Genomic DNA, 21,758 nt, shown 5'->3' on the forward strand with positions numbered 1-21,758 from the left:
TAACATAATTAAACAGGAGAAGTAAATGTTTTAAAAACTGTCCCAGTGCCTTAAATCTACATTCAAATATGACTGTCTATACAGTTTGGTTCTATATGTGCGCTATTTTTAAATTTGTTTCAGTTGCTGAATAATAGGCTTTTGTAGCTGGAGTTGTAAGTTCCATGAATAACTTAAGCATCGAATAGTAGAACATACAATACACGAGTAAGTACACAAAGCTGCTCAATGGCACGCGGAGGTGAGTAAAATTTCTCAAAGGCTTTTCTCATGTGATCGCACGTCTCACTTCACGCGGGAGCTACTCGTTCGATGAACTTTCCACTGGTGAAGGCTGCGCAAACGCCTCCAGGCGCGACAAGCGCACGCCAGTCCGCCAGTCTCTACATAATCTTATTGCGTGTAGGACGTTGATACAACAATTTAGTCGTGATTTCGTGATTTTCTCACGACGACATCAGTAAATAATCTAACCCGAGGAGTGCTGTGAAGTGATCTTGAAGTGGATAGTATAGTGCTTATAAAAATTTCATGCAATAAAAATCTTTATGGGATGGTAATCGAAGCTGTAAAGGAACATCGACTGCCGGAGCCTACTGTAAGTTTGCAAGCTTTTGTGGTTAGATTAAAGTGTATTACGTTTATTGTCGGCTTTACATGTACCCACCCGGCAGGTGGCAATAAACCGCTCTCCATTTAAAATATGTTAATAAAGTTTGTAATCTAAATGTTACTAATATTGTTAAAGAGGTAATACGTTACCAATTTTGTATCAATAAGCAGACTAATAAATGTAAGTGTTAGATACTGATTAGAAACCACTATACATATGCCAATAAGCTGCTTTACTACATAAGGTAGTTATAGTTCAGTGACTTAACTCAGAAGATGAGAATATTTGAGGATTTCTAATGCTTAGCCTAATTTAAAAAAAAATTTACGTACTTAATAAACACCCAAAAAAAGGAAAGAAGAAAATTACGTAAGATTTTGATAAAAAAAAATGTAAGAAACAGTAAAGTTTGAAATTAAAATTATCCCTCAACTTTGTTGCAACGTACGCAGGTAGTCAACCCCATCTAAAGGCAGTTCTATCAAACCCTCTTAAATTCTAATTTACCTACCTACTCGAACTCCATCTAAAATAAACAGCCAGTCCCAGCCCACTCAAAGCAGTATTTATTTGCCAATCCTTGATTACCATAACACAAAGTCACTCGGCCAAACAAGAGTTCTCAAGTTTACCTTCGTATTAGCATCTACTCATTGTGAATACAAAAAAAGGTTTAGGCATTTGCAAACGGAGGCAACGGAGGCTCCACAAGATGTTTTTGCTTTAACGTGAGGAATTTATAATGCAGCTTGAGGATTTTACGTTTCATTTACCTGACGTTAATAGCCTAGTGGGTCCAGGCAGCGCCCGCGCAGATGCCATAATGATAACATTTCGCTTTACTACTCGTTCTTGCTCGTGTATTTATGTTTTCGCTGCAGTTTATGTAAAAACAACTTTGTTTAAGATCATTTGCACGCCGCGGGAAGTTGCCTGCTATAAAAATTGTGTTTGAAGAGTAGGACAGAATAGAAATGGTATGAAATATGTATCATTGTGATTTTGTAGCACATTGTTTACACATTTTCATTAGGTTTTGATATATCGCACCATAGTAATTAGTAAGAAGTATAGATAGATAGGTTAGAATTGTTATCCAGGCTTATTGATATCTCTGTTGTTTCGAAAGTAAATTTGTTGTTCGATACAGTAACGATACAGACTTTGTTATTAATTCCGTTCATTGTTATTGGTATCAATGAACAATGCTTCGAATAGTATTATTTAGAAATGTTCAAAGTTAAAGAATCAACACAGCTAGTTTTTGTTCTACAACAAAATCTATCTGAAGAATAGTCCTAAATTAATAATTACTGATATTTTACAGCTTGTAATATAACTGTATCATAAGCCTAATTCAAAAACTGTAATTGAATAGTGACGCAATGCATGAGCAGTCCGATTCTCATAAATGGAGTTCGTTAACCAATTGTTCTTCAACGTTAAGTATTTATGTCGTAAAAAGGCTTAGCTATGATTAATTACGTGCTGAGCATCCATTGCTGTTTTTATTAGTTTCCACTTTCGCTGTTGTGTCTTTACCCTCGAACAATAATCAATGATATTGTTTAAAATTGATGCGAAATCAGCTAAACTGTCGATCGTTGAATGACGCAAAAATGTAATAGAAAAATGTGAGAAGCAATGTTAAGTTAAATGGATTGACTGATGTAAACCAACGTTCAATGTTCTGTCAAAGGTTGCAGATGAATAATTAATCTCTGATTATGACGTCAAAATAATCTGCATTTAACAGTTTTCTTCTATCCGATTGATAAAACTTACTTAATACTTGCAACGGTCGTACTTAAGACCTACCCAAATCTTTTCAAGAATCGCATCGATTGTAGAGCGGTTTTCAAAAAACTTTGAGAGTCGCTCATTAGGTCTACAACTAAGTGGAAAACTAAGCCTTGACTTGCACGATTTATCTAGATTATAGTTAATAGTTCGGAGTATGTCGAAAAATGTAGAGTCTTCAGACTCCAAATTGGGACAAAGCAGTCTCTTTCGCTAGTTATTATTTTATATATGGGTTATTTTCTAGTAGTTTTTCTGCTCGATAGAAATAGCGGTTATAATGCAGCGTGCAACGAATATGCATGATTCATAGAAAGCCGGTTTGCTATTAATTAATCGTTTTAATTCGTTACGCACTTCACAGTTCCTTGCATGTAAATTATAGACTCTCTCAAGGCGAAGTAGACCAAACTACATCGAAAGAGATCAGCTGTAACTGACTTACTTTATTAATGGATATTTAGATTATTTCTGGATTCTTGAGATAAATATTTTTGTATATTAGTACTGTTAAATATTACGATGATGATGAAAAACAAGAAATACGATAAAAAATAAACGTTATTTTGTGGCGAGACATGAAGAAATAGAGATAATTAAAATGTGGTGGTTAGTAAAAAACTTTACTCAGTGGCAAACGGAAACATTCGTAATGCAACATCATTAATCATAGGATTAAGATATGTTTTAATAAATACAAAATTTTAAATAAAGAAGGAAAAGGATTATAAAATCTCTATTAGTAATGGTCACAGCTAATATTATTGATTTACACCAAAATAACTACCACAAACAAACATTTCATTTCTTAAATTAGATAATGACATTAGCAACAAAAAAAACAAGCTTGTACAATACGGCAACACAAAGAATCGTAGGTAATTTAAAATTAAATGTAATACCAACCTAACGGCATGAACTCATGCCGTTGAAAAAAAAACTAGTCAAACGCAGATATAAAGATATAAAGCCTGTATATGAAGGACGCGCCACCTGTCATTGTTTCCTCTTCAACCAGTTTACTCATAAGGCCGGCGAAACGTTCGATTTCCGAATTAGCTTTCCAGATCAGGAATTCGTCAGATTCGAAATTCCATAAGACTAGCGCAAATGTCACGTTTTTTTTTATCCGAACGCATCGAACCGAACGTTAGGTTTAAAAGATAAGAATAATATGCGCCCTGTTGAATATTTAAAAAAAAAAAACAAGTTTGTAAGTTCAGCATTCAGGTTTTCGAATCTGAATTCATGATCTGGAAACCTAATCCGGAAACCAAACGTCTGCGGCCGGCCTTAGACTAGCTTATACTTTATAACACTCGGAAAAGTATACTAATTAACACGTTTCAAAGTGGTAAACACGCAACAATAACTTTCTCGATTTTATTTAACTGTTAGCTCGTGACAAGTGCACAATACTCGTACGATTGTCTTTCTAAGTGCTTTTCTACGCAGTTCGCACTTTTCCAGCCTTTTGTTTATTGTTTTTAATCATGTTAACATGTCAGTGCCTGCTAATTATTTTATTTTTTTGCAAAAACGTTAAATAATATAATTGGATTTAATAGAATAATAGCCATTGTCCACTCTTGTCAGTTTTAAAAATGGAAATCTTGTGGCATGCTCTTTTTCACCTCATTATTATTTTTCCGTAGTCGCTAAAAACTATAAGGATTTGGATGGATCACTTAAAGTTTATGTGTCTCTTGGATTAAAATCGTATTCGTAATAAACGGAATCGCTAGAAAAGATCAGTTGTTAGAAAAATAGTCTCTTCGCAGAAGTAGATAGGTCTAATGATTATTATTATCTACTTAACTATTGACTTATCAGCACAAAAGCGTGTCTATTACAGTACCGGCAATATACAGTTGCCATGTGCAGTTCCCAAGGTAGAGGTTATCATAATGGTGGTGCATGGGAAGCAATGGCATTCATGATTATGCCTAGGTGCAAACGTACGCTAGATGACGGTGATGTGCTAATGTGTAGGTACTTGTCTATACTTATTTATGGTCATTTCCCGGCCTTTAAGTGGCTCTAAAGTCTTTTATTAACTGATTTGCTGTTTACAAATTAATAGTGTCGTGATTTTGCTCGTAAAAGCTTGGGGACAAAGGATAAAAGATACTGAATAAATTATGTTGTGGCACTTAACCCTTTTTTTTATCAATTTACAGGTTTTTTTTTTAAATAAAGTAATAAAATCTAACATTGTTATATGAAGTGTGTTTTAAATCTGTAAGATAAAAATATCATAGCGAACTTATTCGACCACGTTAAAATATTATTATAAATTGGGAATAGGTACTAAGCAATAAAATATTTTTTTATAGACATCGACGACAACCAGCCAGTGTCCTTTATTATAACTAACGTCTTCATTTTACTACCGGATTTAAAATCTAAAATGGACATTTACGAGATAATAATGTTAGAGGAAAATAACTATAAAAATATCCTTTACGTAATATTTGACATGTTGTAAATTATGTGAATTTATTGGCAGTCTAGATTCGTGAAGTTTTAAAATATGTATTGAGCGCACCTGATAAATATTCATAACTTATTAGTTTGAACTAGTTCCGATGTTTACTTCTTGAAAGGCCATAAATTAGTGTTCGAATTTTATAACACAATTTTTTTGTTATATAATTTAATTGGAAATGTGTTTGAAAGATTCAAATGCATTTTTCAAAGTCGTATTAAATTAAATTTGTTTAAGTCGTAATAAATTAAAGTTTAATTTTATTGATGACATTATAGATCGACATTGTGATCATATGTTTGTACATCTCTATTAAAATAAAAACAGATAATAAATATTTTAAACTATGTTTTTAATATGGCAACGAATACATAAATCAGGTGGTCGGGCAAATAGAAAAGAATAAGGCTAGCAAATCAACAATAATATTTTTTTTTTATTTACAATTGCCGATTCGTTTTTGTAACCCGCAAGTTCTGCACAAAATCGATTTGACAGCGCGGGAATTGTTTTTTTTTTAAGTCAAAGATCAGCAATGTTTTTTATTAGCCTAACAAGCAAAGGCACTAAGTTAATGAGCCAAATGGCACCTCGTATCGACATATTGACATTGTAACAATACAGTATAGAGTTTTTTTTTTACTTTCATTTCACATATTGTATAGCAAAGAAGGTCAATATGCAAAGCCGTCTAGTTTTTATTAACTATCGATAATTTTATATCTCATGCCTGAGATTACATTTTAATGGGCAGTGAAACTATAAATCATTGTTTTTATTAGATGTTCTAAGTAATCCGAGAGCTTTCGCGTTTGAAACTTTGTAAGTAATTTATGACGGTGGTTGTAAGTAATTAGATTAGACTTTTTTACTACACGTATTAAATTCATTAAGTTGAGTATTAACTACATACATAAATACAATCACGCCTTTTTCCATAGCGGTAGACAAAGAACGCCATTTGTTATGATCTCTTCAAAATTATCTTCCTTTATTCGCTTACAATTTGTAATAAGGATCTATTTATAAGATTTTTATTCCGACAATGTGCTTTTAGAAATAAGTCAGTTAATTAGTAAGTATGTAGCAGTAACCCTGGAAAAGAAATGATGAATATCGCATGTAAGGGACGATTACAACAAAACTTCAAAACAAACCTTAAATCGTAGCATTTTCACGTTAGCCATCCCAATACTGGTACTCCCACTGAAATGAATTAAGTACTATCTATATGTATGAGAAACAAATGGAAAACAAAAGAAAAACACTTGAAACGCACATAAATAACGTAACTAAAGAAAAGCGTCACATTTAATGTATAATGAAGCAATTATGTGTTGTTCTTCCTGATACAATTATACTACTAACTTTACTAAGGCTTGCTTCACACATATTCAGGTCGGCATAAATCGGTCCAACCGGGCGGTAAAATCGAATATTATGTAGTGTTCGAAAAAAATACCGCTCGACATCGCCCCGGGTCTGAATGTTTAAACTTTAAACCGAATTGTGACGATTTGACCCGAAGGAATCAGTGTGTACTGTGTAGTAATTGTTTCAAAACTGTTTTGTAGTTGGATAAATACTGCCGAATCGAGCATAATGACCCCCATATGTGTGTAGCAAGCCTAACGCGTAATTGTCACATAAATACATCGTAACTCAATTTTACGAGTGAAATGTGAGAATAATTCAAATAAACTGGTTTAATTACAGTTTTTATTAGGTGCAAGAACAATAATAAGTTGGTATGTAATGGTACTTTGAGGTAGTAGGTATTTCCTGATTACAAGACATAGGCGCTAGTTTATGTACCTATTTCGTCACAGGGAAAATCATGGGACAAATCTTGCAACGCAAGATAACAGTCACAAATTCGTAGCTATTTTGCTTAAAAAAAATAGCTATTTGAAAGGTTTTTTTAACTCATCAAATATTAAAAAAGCACAAAAAAGTAATGCCCTAAGTTCCCATCACTATGGAATTATAAATGAAAAAACCTGTTTCGAACCATAGACCATACATTTTTATCACAAATATTTCCCTAACAGCAAACTTTTTTCTTTTTTCCAATTACTGCGACACTTTATACCTGCCAAAAAAGTTAATCCAATTTTGTTTAACTCATTACTTCATAAACAACAAGAGGAGGCAAACTACCGTTGTTTGAAGCACGCACCAGTGTTGCCAACTTGGATTTTGAAAAAGGCGTAGGCCAGATTAGAAAATTACGTAGAAATAGTAAAATTTCCATATGAGAAATACGTAGATCTACGTACTTTTTTTTTTTATTGAAATTAAGACAGTAGGGTAGGTAAAAGTGAATAAAACGACAATTCATAAGACCCTAAAAGTTGCAGACAGACAGCAGATAGATAAAACTGGTTAGAGAGATATCTCCGTGAACAAAAATAATAATAAATAAATAAATATTCCAGTAGCCGGTTAGTTTTTACAATATCTACATTCTACATGTGAAACCACCACTTACAGATAATTTAAAAAAGTTCGCTACTTTCAGGGTCATCGATTTATTTAAATTATTCAATTTTTATTATCATTTCCAGACAAATTAAATTTATACATATATTTATTAAAATGTTTAATGTGTTCCTGCGAAGGCTCGCGGTTTATTTTTAAGCCACTTTTCGTGAAAAGTAAGCCTGTTAGCGTTTCTGTGGAAAGTCTGTTTCTTATGCTAGTTTTCATCAAATTGATCGCAGAAAACAGACGCTCGACATTTGCACTGCTATGTGGCAATACTTATAAATTTTGCGCAAATTGGGCCAGTAAAGGAAACATTTGAGACGAGTCGCCTTTTCTTATTTTTGAAATATGACGCCAAAACTCATCTGCTTTGATTAGCTGATCCTCTTGAAAACAGCGAAAACAACGGGATATGTTATTTTGCAATTGAATAATTTTGATAGAAAATACGTAGATTCTGGGACTAAAGTTCGTAGGTTTGCGTGGAAGGCTTAAAATACGTAGATCTACGTAAAAAGACGTAGAGTTGGCAACACTGGCACGCACGTAGAGAAACCAACTTTGGTAAAGACAAGAGAGTTTTTCGGCTTTATTTCGGCCGCCCACTGGGTCGTTGTCCACTCCGTCACGGTTCACGCTTCACGGCGCCGGCTCCTTCAGCAATTATATCATATTCGGTGTCTATGTGCACCTTGTATTGTAATCATAGATGTAGAAATAGTCGTTTTATTAAATGTTCGTCGTGGAACAAAAGACATCAACGCGCTCGGTGTCTATTTTTAGGTAGGTTTTCGTGTGGTGTTGCTTAAATAGCCCCTGTTTGGGTAGTTTTCTATAATTTTATCAAGTTAATTGTAACTTCTGAACAGAGTACTTATATTTTTATAAGTTTTAATTTTTTTTTGAATCTATCCTCCAAAAAAACGAATACTTAGTTCTGACTATTTAGAACTAAATATTTCATATTCACGTTAAAAGTATATTACTATTTACCCATACCCAAGTTTAAATCAATAGCATCGAACTGATGTAACTAACATTTAGCGAGCAAATATAAAAGAAATTCTTCAGATTAGAAATTTATATTGATTTATCGTCTCAGTCAGTACTTGCAGTGAGTATCGTGATTAATATGTTATTTTTATACCGCGGCACGTCAAAATAACAGCTCATATTATTAATTATACATTACTTGTATATTATATAGTAGCATGGCATTTAAGGCTGCGAGCTAAGTGATAAGCGAAAGCGGACGCGAGTGTATTATTAAACAAAACTATTTATATTATATTATCGGCTTAAATATTTTTATTCGGGACGAAAGTCAGTCCTTTAAGACAAGAAGCATTGATATGAATGAAACAAGGGAAGTTTATAAGGATCGTACCAAGTGTAATCGTACCCATATGGAAAGAAAGCGTGATTTCATGTTTATATGTGCATTTAAAATCGAAATGTTACAAAAAAATTACCAAGGCACTTTTTTACGTCGGCTGTTAGAAGCACTCCCAATCCTTCTTTAGTTGGTAACATTAGTTACTCTTTATATATAGTTTTACAATACCCTGTATACAATGAATGCACTTTTGTAGGTCTTTATGTTAAGGTTTAATTAATACATTAATTACAAACATAACTCCTTCAACGTGCCCTCTTTCAGAAATAATTTCATAAAATCGCCATGATGTATTCTTATCATTGTTCCGCTTCCGTATCGACAAAGCCTTAAAAGTACTTACAAAGAAACGTTTTAACAACCATTTCGTTACATAAAATACAAGTGTTCATTAAAATTACATCACAAGCATGTTACAATGGTGTAATATTCACTTAATTTACCTCCAAAAATGTTAAAATGTGACACAAAGATTATGTAAAGCGGAAACAAGATCACACCGGAAGCCGTCAATTTCGTTGTTTATGACTCCACTCTTTACTCTATGGAGTAAAAGTAGGTTGTATTGAACAACAACATTTATGGTGTAAAGGGCCGGTTATGAGTGACTAGCTGATCCGCGCAACTTCGCTTGGGTCACATAAGAGAGAATGGGTCATAATTTTCCCCGTTTTAGTAACATTTTTTACTGGTACTCTGCTGCTATTAGTCGTAGCGTAATGTTACGTAGCCTTCCTCGACAAATGGACTATCTAATACTGAAATAATTTTTCAAATCGGACCAGTAGTTCCCGAGATTAGCGCGTTCAAACAAACGAACAAACTCTTTAGCTTTATAATATTAGTATAGATAAGTTATAATAAGAGTAAACTTTCGATTCAGTTCGGAATGCTGTCTCATTGAGCTTGACTAGTTTGTTACTACCGTTGATTAATTGATTTCCAAATATTTATGATACACCTTCACTTTATAAGTGTGAGAATAACTTACGCTTTATAGTGTTACATGGTTACAACGAGCGTGTGGGCCTGTCCAATTTATCAGATACGAAAGTTAAAACAATTCATACCAGTTTTGAAAAATCTTAGATAGTTAATTAAAGATTTAAGTTTTAAACCTTGTTACAATACTACGTCGAATTGATGTATTAGTATTTTTACAATGGATTTGAAGAGCTTTATTAAGTACTAGCTGACCCGCGCAATTTCGCTTGCGTCACATAAGAGAATCATAATTTTTCCCGTTTTTGTAACATTTTTCACTGTTACTCTGCTCCTATTGGTCGTAGCGTGATGATATATAGCCTATAGCCTTCCTCGATAAGTGGGCTATCTAACACTGAAAGAATTTTTCAAATCGGACCAGTAGTTCCCGAGATTAGCGCGTTCAAACAAACAAACAAACAAACTCTTCAGCTTTATGATATTAGTATATTAGTATAGATTAGTATACATGTAGTAAGGCTGCAGAGAAAAATAATTGTGTCATTCTAAGATAGCTATTTTGGGGTCTAGTCGTAGTTAATTAGTAATTATTTTATGAAATAGAGCTTCCTATTTCACCTTTAACGATCACGGCGCCTATGTATTCAATTTATCAATCCTGTTTCAATATTTAAACGCTTCTAACACCTCAAATTTCATTGACCTTTAGCTATTAATTACACCGATATACTTCGGATTACATCGTGCACCGTCACTCGCTGCCACTCGTCACTCCTCGTCAGTCACGCTCTGTGGTCAATACGCTGACAACTCAATCAATCGTGTACTCTGTTTAGTCTTTTAATACTAGTTGTGTTGTTTTTATTCGTGTAAATTATAGATAATTGATAATTGGAAATCGCACGAATACTTTAATTCTTTGTGTAGATAGAATTATGCTTTATTCTACAAGATTTTGCTGCTTTCATATCTCAAGCTTATATTAAAGCTGAATATAAAGAGTAAAAAAAGTTAAAATTATAAGTAAATTAGAGCATTTTCGGAAAACACTTATACACAAAAAATCTCCATCACCGTAGTTAAAACCCTTAAACCACTAATTTACTGTAGCTAACTAACCTTCATCGTTAACGTATCGAGCTAAAACATGTCGTTATTTGACCCACGTTAAGTAGGACCTGAACTACACGTAAATCGAACAAAATGTATCTTCTCACAAAATTCAACAAAAAACAGAAATCAAATATACACTTTTCGAGCACAAAGCTGAACGGAACAGGATCGGCCCGCGTCGCATCGTCGTGGACAGATGCGCGTGCGCACCTGTCGTCGACACCACGCACTGCGCTCATCCTGTTTAGGACCAGGTTTAGGGACGTAAAGGGATTGGGTTAGCGTTATACGAATTTCGGGGGATAACAGCAGGACTTTTCAAGTGTATTATTATTATGATCAAACTCAGTTGTCCAACAAAACAGATAACAGATATCTTTTGTAGAATAAAAATTGACGCACTAATAACTTCTTTGCTGTTTAATTTTTTAAAGAAAATTAAGTGTCCTTTAGAGAAAAGCTTTTAAAGTTCTCTTTAGATTTCTGAGATGTTTCTACTTGTGGAATGAGCGAGCTGCATAAATACACGACACAAGCGGAAGATTTTATACACGTGTGATCCACACGGGAGTATTGCTAAACGCAATGCTGATAACATTTCTAAAACAGCTAGTTCAGTTATACGGTTTCAAAAACAATACAAATAGTTACGGTAACGACTTCTAATATTGACTGGCAAACGTGAGTCCACATCGTTTTGTTATACCGTTTCTCTTACTGCACTTAACAAAATCAAGTATGCAATGTAATATACATAACTGTTTTAATACGTTTTTAGCCCTGGTCTAGTATAGGTGTGTGGTGTAGGGTATTTTGATTTACAATATATAAATGTATTATCTCCATACATATATAAAATCAAGCTTTCTTCAGATAGGGGTAGGTAGAGACCAAAAAACGCCGCTATTCTCTTCATTATATCGCTTTGTAATAGCCCCATTTAGATTATATTCAAATAGAATTGTTCAGACACGTCTGAAAAATTATATCAAATTGCGAAAAACCGAAACGTTATCCAAAATCCGAATCCATAAATGTTGTTAAACTAGGATTTAAGTTTCATACTTTATATACAGCCTGTTACTGTTTAAAACATCTCTACACCGAAGAAGCTTATTTAAAACAGCCTATACCTTAGTAGCCAGGTGCATTCAAAGTAGCTAATTACCACATTACAATTCTAGGAACGTACAGAGTCTGAATAAAGGCAGATCTGTCGGCAGATGATGAAAGATGCAGATGTCATTAGGTCTGTAGTCGCACGCTGTCGTAGGGCAGTCACCTGTGGCTGCGGCGGTGCGAGGGCGCTGCAAGGACGCGCGCCATTCATAAACAAGTTCCTTGCGACATCTACGCACTTAGGATTAAGGATATTTCAATATATCTGTAGAATGTTCAGTCTAGTTAGTCGTAGATTAAATAAAAACTAAGCGAAACTGGAAATCTTTGCAATAAACAGCAACGTAGTAGGCTTATAAAAAAATATCTGTAGCCTATTTGTTTAATATACGTATTTTTCCCATTTGAATCAGTTAACCGTGCAACGTATTTGGAAATTGATTGACTGTGACTGGATACCAAGTATTAGAAGAAAGCCTTTCATTAAATCGGCCAATATAAAAACACAAGCTTTTTTGTTTCATATCTTGCATATTATATTTCTAGAGCAAGTATGAGAAACGAGAAATCACGTTTGTATTTTTATTTTCATCTCGTACACAAAGAAAGCCCCAAAATGTGTTCAAGAAATAATCTCTAGTCTAATAATACATAGACGGAAAGAAACACAGTAGCAATAAACCAAAGTTAAAACTGAACCTCCCACTACCGTTCACAGAACCACTAATATCGAAAGCAGTTCAATATGCCAGTATGCGACAGTGTGCACATAATAACTGAGATAGACATCGTGAATAGTAAATAATTTAACGTTTTATGTGTAGGTGACTCGTGGTCGACTAGACGATGACGCCCGCGGTTACGTTCACGAGGTACGTCCAAATGAATTATCATAATTTATTCTTTTTCTGGTATCTTTTACACTATTGAACTAATTGGGAGATGAAACTAACAAATTGGCTTTGCATTTGTATAAATATTTTCGTGATAAATCGTATATCACAGCTATCGTTTACATATTGCTTCGGGAGTCTGATAAATTGATGTAAATACAATATCAAAATGGGCTTCCACATATTTCATTATAGCACTAGGGTAATTTATGAGCAATTTAGTCAACACCTTAGTACAGAGTAGACTGTGTTCTTTAATTGTTTCTATTAAACTATCTTAGAGAAACGATGTAATTTTACTGTCCTCTTCTTTGCGCGGATCTTCGCCTCGATCAGATAGCACAGTTGTAGTATTAAGTCGCGTTCTTAACTCTGCCTGAATTTCCCTTCCACTTTTCAGTTAAACGTATGAATTCCAGGGAAGGTGGAAGACTGCGGCAGATTGTGAAACAAATCTGCCAAATTCCCTTAACAGGATGTTTTTAGGAGAAAATACGTACATATGTTGTGCCGACCCCACGTGACGTGGGATAAGAATTAGATCAAGAAGAAGATAGATTATAATAGTAAATAGATTATCTCCAAGATAAATAGATTAGCAGCAAAAGGCGTGCTTTGGTCTGCCTATCCCTTTAATGTGTCTAACTGTAGGTAATACAATTTCATGAGGTTCCTTTAAAACTTTGAATCACAAGTTAAGACTACCGGTTTGAACTTTGGGTATGAATGAAACCAATATGTATTGCTCCGTACCGTGTTTCTTAACAATTGGAACCATTAAGTATCGAGAGTAGGACATTTAAAATGTACTGCCAAGATAGTTTCTACGACGTCCGCTAGAGGCGCTGATCAGATTTTCATACACAATTTTTCGAAAGCTGGCCGGTTGTCGATACTCAATAGTAGTAGTGAATTGAGCTACCGTTCAGAAACAGGACTGAAAGCATACCGTTACAGCGACTTTCAGCATTGCATTCTAAAACATCAGTCACTATGAGTTATTGGTAGTTAACTGAACGTTTCACGTTATAACTCTTTGTTCGAACAGTTTCCAATTCTGTGTCATTATGTCAGGTTTCTTGCAAATATTTTGTGTAATGTAAGAAAATGATGACAGTTATTTAAAGTTCCGTTTTCTTCGAGCGACCCTTACTTTTTAATCACTAGTGACGATTTCCATTAAAATATACTTAACTATTTTTTCTAAGTTTTAAATTAAGATATCGATTTTAAGTGTTTAATTATAGTTTGATAATCCATAGGTATCTATTTCATAAACATTGAAACAAAAATCTAAAGCAAACGTATTTCGGGGCACACCTTTTATTTACCTAACTACAGCACGATATTTCTCACAAAGCTATGACATGCCCATCTTTACCATTCACTTTCATTCTCCGTATTTCGTCAAGTCAAACAATTTTCCAAATATTTTTGACGTTTCTATGCCAAGTTTTGCGTGTTGAAAAACATTAAGACATGTTTTCGAGAAGTTCGTTTTCACCAATGATGTGCGAACGGACGCAGCGGGAATAACTGTGTTTTCACTGGGTCAGGATTATTGCAAACGAGTTTACTTTACACCTTCACATTGCTGAGTTTACTGCAAATTATAATGTAATTACTGGTTAAAGTGTGATTATTAATAATGATTGCGTCGGAATGTGTATACGTTTCTGCAATTTCTAGGTCTTAAAGGTTAGGTACTTTGTGGAATAGTATCTTATTTCTTACTCTTTTCTTTGACTTTTATTTATCGGCTTGTCATTAAAACACAACTCACTACACTAGGATAAAATTTATATCGCACAATAAACTACGTTAATGACGCGAATGCCGATCCTTAAAATATTCCACTCAATAAAAAGTGTTAAAGTAAGTGTCGTGGAGACACCTCTTAACATCTTACAATGTCAATGAAACTTTTGTTCGCTCCAATCCAGTTTTGAAAACCGAATGTTTGCTTTCCATAAATTCTACTTACTTTTTTTGTTCGAGGAACGCCTTGAACGGCCAAGTGTTCAAGAGAGTTGCCTTTACAGTTATTCAAGTCCTCGAAAAGTAAATGAGGTTTGAAGTGTTTGGTTGAATTCATACAATAAACTGATTTCGTACGCGTACATTATTAATGAGGGATGAAATCTGTGAAAATATGTAATTAAAAGAGGACCTGTGTCTGACATGATTGTTGTGTTTGAAAAAGCATGGCGTAGATATTTACGTGGGTACGTATTAAAAAATAAACGGAATTGTAAACTTTATTGAACATATTATTTATTGCAAATTACATATTGACATAAATTAATGTTTACCCATTACTTACACTAGCTGCTTAGTGAACGCGCTCGAAACATGTTTATGACTAACTCAATAATCGTTTAAAATACTGTTAATTGAGCGCCATTTATCAAGATTAGCGCTTAATCTCTCGTGTAAGAAGAATTAGGTAGGTATATGAGTGACAAAGTGCTGGACCGTTCCGAAGATGGCCAAGACACCGTGGCAGTACCGTTTAAGTACTCGTACAAACCAAATAACCGCTACTTGAAATAAAATGTAAGTGGACCGACCTCTTTACTTGTGAATTCGGGCTCCTGGACATAGGTGTCTCTTTTTTTTCAAGAATATGAGTTCAAAGTTATAAAAAAATGAAATACAGGTAATTGAAGTAGGTACTTGCGTATTTGTTATTTTATGTTTTCTACCAGTTTTTGTCCGTGACTTCTTTAGCTTATACTCCAGAATTTAAATTAAAAGTAGTCATAGGGTAATTCGCGTCAAAACTTCTTTAAAAATATAACTTTCATATTTTTTTATTACAGTTTATTTATATGGTGATAACATTTAATTAAATAGCCATCTTACGTTTCTATGCCTTAAATAGCCTTAAAATTTGTTCATCTATAATATTTTACATTTATATGAAACAATGGGTTAAAAAATACAAGGCCAGTAAGATAATTGTAACGATGTAGGTGGCCTTCTTATTTAAACAACTACTTGAAGTCTACACACGCAAATATGTAATTTAATTAAGTAAATCCAACTTAAAAATGTCTTACTAGTACGATTGTAAAGCGTAGTAACAACAAAATACGTTTTATAAATATATAGCTTTTACCCGCGACTTCGTCCGAAACCTGAATTTTCCCAAAAGTAGTCGATGTCCTTTCTCGGGTATCAAAATATCTCCATACTTTTCATGCAAAATGGTTCAGTAGTTTAGGCGTGATTGAGTAACAGACAGAGTTACTTTCGCATTTATATTCGCATGGATAAAAATAGTAAGATTATTAGATAAAATTAGTGTTTTTACGTCAAAACGGCTGAACTGATGTATAAAATTTTACAGGAAATTTTAAATTATATCTTGGGTAAATATAATATTCGCTCATTATATAAACTTTTAAGGCAATCAGAGCCGTGCTGTTAAACTAGTACTCAATAAAATATATCCAACGTGAACTGACTTTAATACGGCTTAGCATGTTTTAAAGATTATTTTTGAGATAAGCAGATCTTAGAAGCTAATTGAACTTATAGCGCAATCGGCTTATGATCGGTAATACAAGAGTATATTGCAACATTTTCAACTTAAGCTTAAACACCACCATCATGTTCCTAATGGAATACTAAGAACAATAATAATAAGAAACTTATTAAAAGCTCGTACGTTGATAGTTAAATTGTGCGCACTTTACACCTACAGGCAAAATCAGAAAACATTTCAGTGCCTGGATGTAATATGCAAAGGTCTAAGATGCTCACACGACATTTTTGTAGAAAAGCTGTAAATCTGCTGTACTAAACAAAACATTAATAAGTAGGTAATTTTTGAAGCACCGAAACACAAAACTATCTGCATCACTTCCATGCGGCGTCAGAGGTGGCGGATGATTGGCTTGTACGTGTTCGGGTGTCGATCGCTTACGATGCGTGAAAGAAATTGGATAGATATTGTTGTTCCTTGTAGGAAATCTACGCATGAGTCATAGTACCCGACTGAGCCACTGATGTCTACTTGACCCTACAGTTAAATAATGGTGATTTCTAGAACTAATCTTAAGACCTATTGTTCTTCTATTCGCACGATCCACAGTGTTTATCTATATTTTACTTTACCATTTCATACCTATTACGAACAGATAACGAGATTGCTTTCGTAATAATTAAATTTCTCAGATGTAATAAACTACGTATAAACTAATTAAAAGCTTGTTATATCTGTGGATGTTACTTTAAAACTTGTATTTGTCAAAATTGTATTAGGCTCGACCACTAGGCATAAATTAAAATTCGCGAGCAATAATTACATTATGTCTACATACACGTCCGGCATTAAATTATATAAATTTCCATAATGTAATCCTTTTACTTTTATTTCCAACCGATATCAATTGAAAACAAGTTTAATTATGTTTTATAACAGCAATTTATTGATAATTTATTCACATTTTAAAATGTTTTTGTTTATTGCTCTTATTTAATATGAATTAATATCTGTGTTAATCGTTTGATTTATGTGTTGAATAAATTAAATATGACGGATTTCGAGGAAAAAGGAAGGAACAAAACAACATCCACAGATAAAAAATACTTTTAATTAGATGTCGGACAAGCTTATTTGTCACCCGGTTACATAAACATATAAATTAAGTTCATTAAAATGGAAATTTATTCTTTGGGTTATGTTATAAATTACGTTAGTTACCGCATGTGAGACACAAATGCATTCGCTTAGCTTAAAAGTGGTTTAATTGCTTAATTCGGCGTAGTTGAATAACAGTGATGTGATAAATTCGTGTGACCTTTACACGTGAGTCGTGTGTAGGTTCTCATCGTGTTGTTTTGACGTTTCGTTGTCATTGTTGCACAGCTCGTTAATGTTATTAAAAATATTTTTTACAACGCAGTTGTTAAATAAAAATTAAAGTTTTATACCTTTTTAAGTAGATGATTATAGCTGACACTATTCAGAAAACTAATTGGGGTTTTCAACGTTGTACATTTACACAACAGAGTTGTGACATATTTTGCAAAATAATGTAAGCTTTTTAAGAGACTTGCTTGAGCAATTCCTTGAGCAATAGAAAGCAATACCCATAAACTAACGCATCATAAAACCTGACTTACGAAATGGTAGGCAGTAATTTAAGTCCTAACATAAAATATAAATGAGTTGTCTATGGCTACGGAAAATATCGTAATACCTTTAACTACTTAAGTTAGCATTACGACAGTATTTAAAACGTCTATAAATGTTAATAAGTAATACGCTAGTCGCATATCATCACGAAGTTTCTGTACGTGGTGAACAGAATTCCAATTACTAGACAACTTGTCGCTCGCGAACGAAGTATTGAGTTTTAAAGATGGCGGTCGTAAGTGGAGCAAGGCGATCGACATTTTCCGTTTTTCCTTGATTTTAATGTAATTTGTATCAAAACAGGTTCTTATTTTAGAACGTTATGAGTATCAGAGTATGAGTCGTAAACTTTTAGAGCGCCAAAGTTAATTTGCCGCCAATTATTCCAACAGTTTACTTATAATTTGTTTGACGCGAATACTCGTGGCAAAGGAACGCACGTTCAGCCTATGTTAAAGCTTCACATTCTTCACAGGTTTATTGTTACCACACAGGAAATATTACCAGCTAACAGTAATGCGTTGATAATGAAATTACGACAATTATGTGCGATCTGCGATCGGGTGTCGGGAGGGAACAATCGTCGCGTTCCGTTACAGGTTGAATGACCATCCGCATGCCGACACCTCGACGTCGTCGCCACCGCTCATGTAATCACATCCTTACAAACCCGCCATAATCAACGCTTATGTGATAGATTATAAAATAACTCGTTGCCGACATGATGGCTTTGCTAACAACTTCTTATCGAGTTTTTGTTTGCTTTTACTTTTGTATTCATGTTTCGTTCTGTGGTGATTAATTGTGTAGGATTTATTTATTAAACTTATTACACAATTCTTTTTTATAGCCGGTAGATAAAATAAATTATTGACTTCTCATGTTAATATGTAACGCGAACAAGATATTTCCGATCGTATCGCTTTATTTATGTGCGAAAATAAAATCGATTCATAATCGATAAATAAAATCAAGAATACATTTCGTAACGGAAATCTTCAATCAAAAAAATATAGGTACCTAATCCAAGATGTTTTCGAACAAAAACCAACAACAATACGATCACGGATGGCTCAATCAAAATACGACGCCATCAAATTGGTTTAAAATAAAACATAAAATAAACGCTATGGTTCGCGGATGTCGGTTTACGTGTCGAGGCCAGCCATTGTTCATCTTTTTTTTAATAAGATCGTGGCATACATTCCTGTTCAGCCTAAACAATCTGTGGTCTTTGAATTATTCATGACAGGTCGGTAAAGGGTTTTGTTTTATGTTAATCCATGTTAAAGTATACTGTTTTTATGAGAGACAGACGTGTTTCTGTTCACTGTTCTGGGTTTATACAAAAATCTATTTGCTTCTGGTTTACGTTATATGTGTTTTTATTTCTTTATTAACATAAAATGATTTTACCTAATGTAATTACGCTTGTTAATCTTTTGATGGAGTCACTTTTGATCACAATGCCCAGTTTCGATTCCCGGGTTGGGAAACGAATATTTGATAGATCGATTTTTTAAGTAGGTTCCTTGAAGTGTAAGACTAATTTCAAAACTTTCAAAGAACTAAAGTTTCAGCAGTACTAATTCAGAAATACTCGACTTTAAAAGATCGCATCGCTTTAAAGAATATGTCGTATATCTAATAACAAAGTAGCGTAACTAATAAATAAGTATGCTTAGTTATTGTATCACCGTGTTTCGCTATGTTCTCACTAACAAAATGTGTCGCGTCACCCGCGTCTAAGCACCGTGAATACAAACATAATTGGAATAACTCACACATTAAAATACCATACGTTATTCTCCATGAAATGACAAATGCCAAGATTTCCATGGGATTTGACATTTGAGATAATTTTAGAAATAACAAAAGTGGGTTTTATTTTCTCGTCTATGGGTTGGCCGTGACATATAATTATCATTCTTGATTTAAAAAATAAGATTGAGTTTGGAAAAGAGGTCGCTGTGACATTGTCTTGTCTTGTTATTGTGAAATTATGAGAATTAAGTGCCCTTTAAAAATTTCACAAATTATTTTATAATCAATTAGAATCAATTTTAAAGTAATTATGTAAAATTATGTGAACCTAAATTAAAGAAAGTCACCAAATCATTTGACTTCACATATTACCATGTTACGTCTCTCTTGGATGCGATTTCCCATGCACCTTATAATCACAAGACTCAATTTCTGTTACTGTTCCGAATAAGGAGAGAAATAATTATATATTAACAGATAATATAAAGTATTTTATGCTCAAACGACATAGTCCATTCGTGTAAACAATAAAATCAGCAATACAAACGGGTTAGCGGTGTGCGTGGGCCGGCGATGCTGCAATCTGTCGTAGATCTGAACTACTGCTCGTTAAGTGCTGCACATTATTGTTATAGGAGCCTTTACACCATGCCGCGAGTCCACTGCCATCGCCTTTTGTTGCTCGCCTTGGGAAACTAAAGGATTACAAACGAGTTAGTATCTGTAACTACAAGTATGCAACGGGAAATTTAAGCGATTTTCATTTACATTCAAAGTTAAAATTGTAAAGATTAACTGACTTATGGAATAACGAACAACTACAACAGAAGGATTGAGCAATTTTCGTGCATTTTAGAGTATTTTAGTGCCAAAATGCGACTTCGTTAGTACGTTGAATAAAGAACAGAACACATGGTTTTGCATTTAGTAGATTAAGTTATTGATTACGCCCGTAAGTTCATACTAAGAATACTATTTTGAGTGGCTTTGTCCTTCTTTAACGTCTAAATAGATAGAGCAATAGACTGAGATGTTTTTGCGTGCACAACTGGGTAGGTATTCTACCTACCTAGTTTTGCACGCAAAAGCAGAGAGACATAAGCTTTTATCGCTAGAAGTAACATCTACTCTATATTTTGTGGATAAAGCAACATCTAGTATAATGTTACGTTATATTCGATCGCAAGAGTTCCTACACACTGTCAGACGCAACATATAAATACAGAAATACATGCGTAATACAGTAGCTGTAGTATGATGAGCACAACAAAAGCTTATCTCAAATGATTGGAAACAATACACTTCCGCAGATAATTTCGAATCCGAGTGGAGTACATGGTTATGAAGAATGTCTCGTGAGTACAGTTCTCGGTACGAAACAATGGGTGTCGCGGCGTATCGGTTTAATTGTAATGCCTCTGCATTACTGATCCGTTACCAGTAATGGGTGCGTCGACTTGATCCCCTTTGATTTTATGTTGATATCATGGCAGTTTTATTGTTTACTAGCTGACCCGCGCAACTTCGCTTGCGTCACATAAGTGGAATGGGTTAAAATTTTCCTCGTTTTTGTAACATTTTTCACTGGTACTCTGCTCCTATTAGTAGTAGCGTGATGATATACAGCTTATAACCTTCCTCGATAAATGGGCTATATAACACTGAAAGAATTTTTCAAATCGGACCAGTAGTTCCTGAGATTAGCGCGTTCAAACAAACAAACAATCAAACAAACAAACTCTTCAGTTTTATAATATTAGTATAGATTATAATAAACAAGTAATAGGAAAGCATTCGTGGTCGATCGTGTACCAATTTTCCTGTTTGCGCCTGATGACATCAATTTTTGTTTATTTGATTTTTAAAGGTTGACAGACATATTGTTAAAATCGTGTTTAATACTTTGAAAATACCTACCTAATATTGCTTTTTTTAAAAAGACCCTCTAAACGTTTTGAATCTTACAAACTGTAATTATCTTGCATAACAATCTT

General features: G+C 33.9%; 1 protein-coding gene across 2 annotated transcripts in view; it reads left to right on the plus strand.

Moving 5' to 3' along the window:
• The first annotated feature begins 309 nt into the window (after nt 1-309).
• The window catches only part of Rab23 (RAS oncogene family member Rab23), a 44,784-nt gene continuing 23,335 nt past the window's right edge, over nt 310-21,758 (plus strand). Inside the window, exons 1-2 of one of the 2 annotated variants that reach the window (XM_076124992.1) lie at nt 310-598; nt 12,786-12,833. In XM_076124992.1, coding sequence (XP_075981107.1) covers nt 12,808-12,833 — 26 coding nt within the window. In that variant the 5' untranslated portion in view covers nt 310-598; nt 12,786-12,807. The remainder of the gene's footprint in view (nt 599-12,785; nt 12,834-21,758) is intronic. The other variant, XM_076124994.1, reaches the window with a different exon arrangement.

This window comes from Anticarsia gemmatalis, chromosome 17 (assembly GCF_050436995.1).
Source record: "Anticarsia gemmatalis isolate Benzon Research Colony breed Stoneville strain chromosome 17, ilAntGemm2 primary, whole genome shotgun sequence".
NCBI classification, from domain to species: domain Eukaryota; kingdom Metazoa; phylum Arthropoda; class Insecta; order Lepidoptera; family Erebidae; genus Anticarsia; species Anticarsia gemmatalis.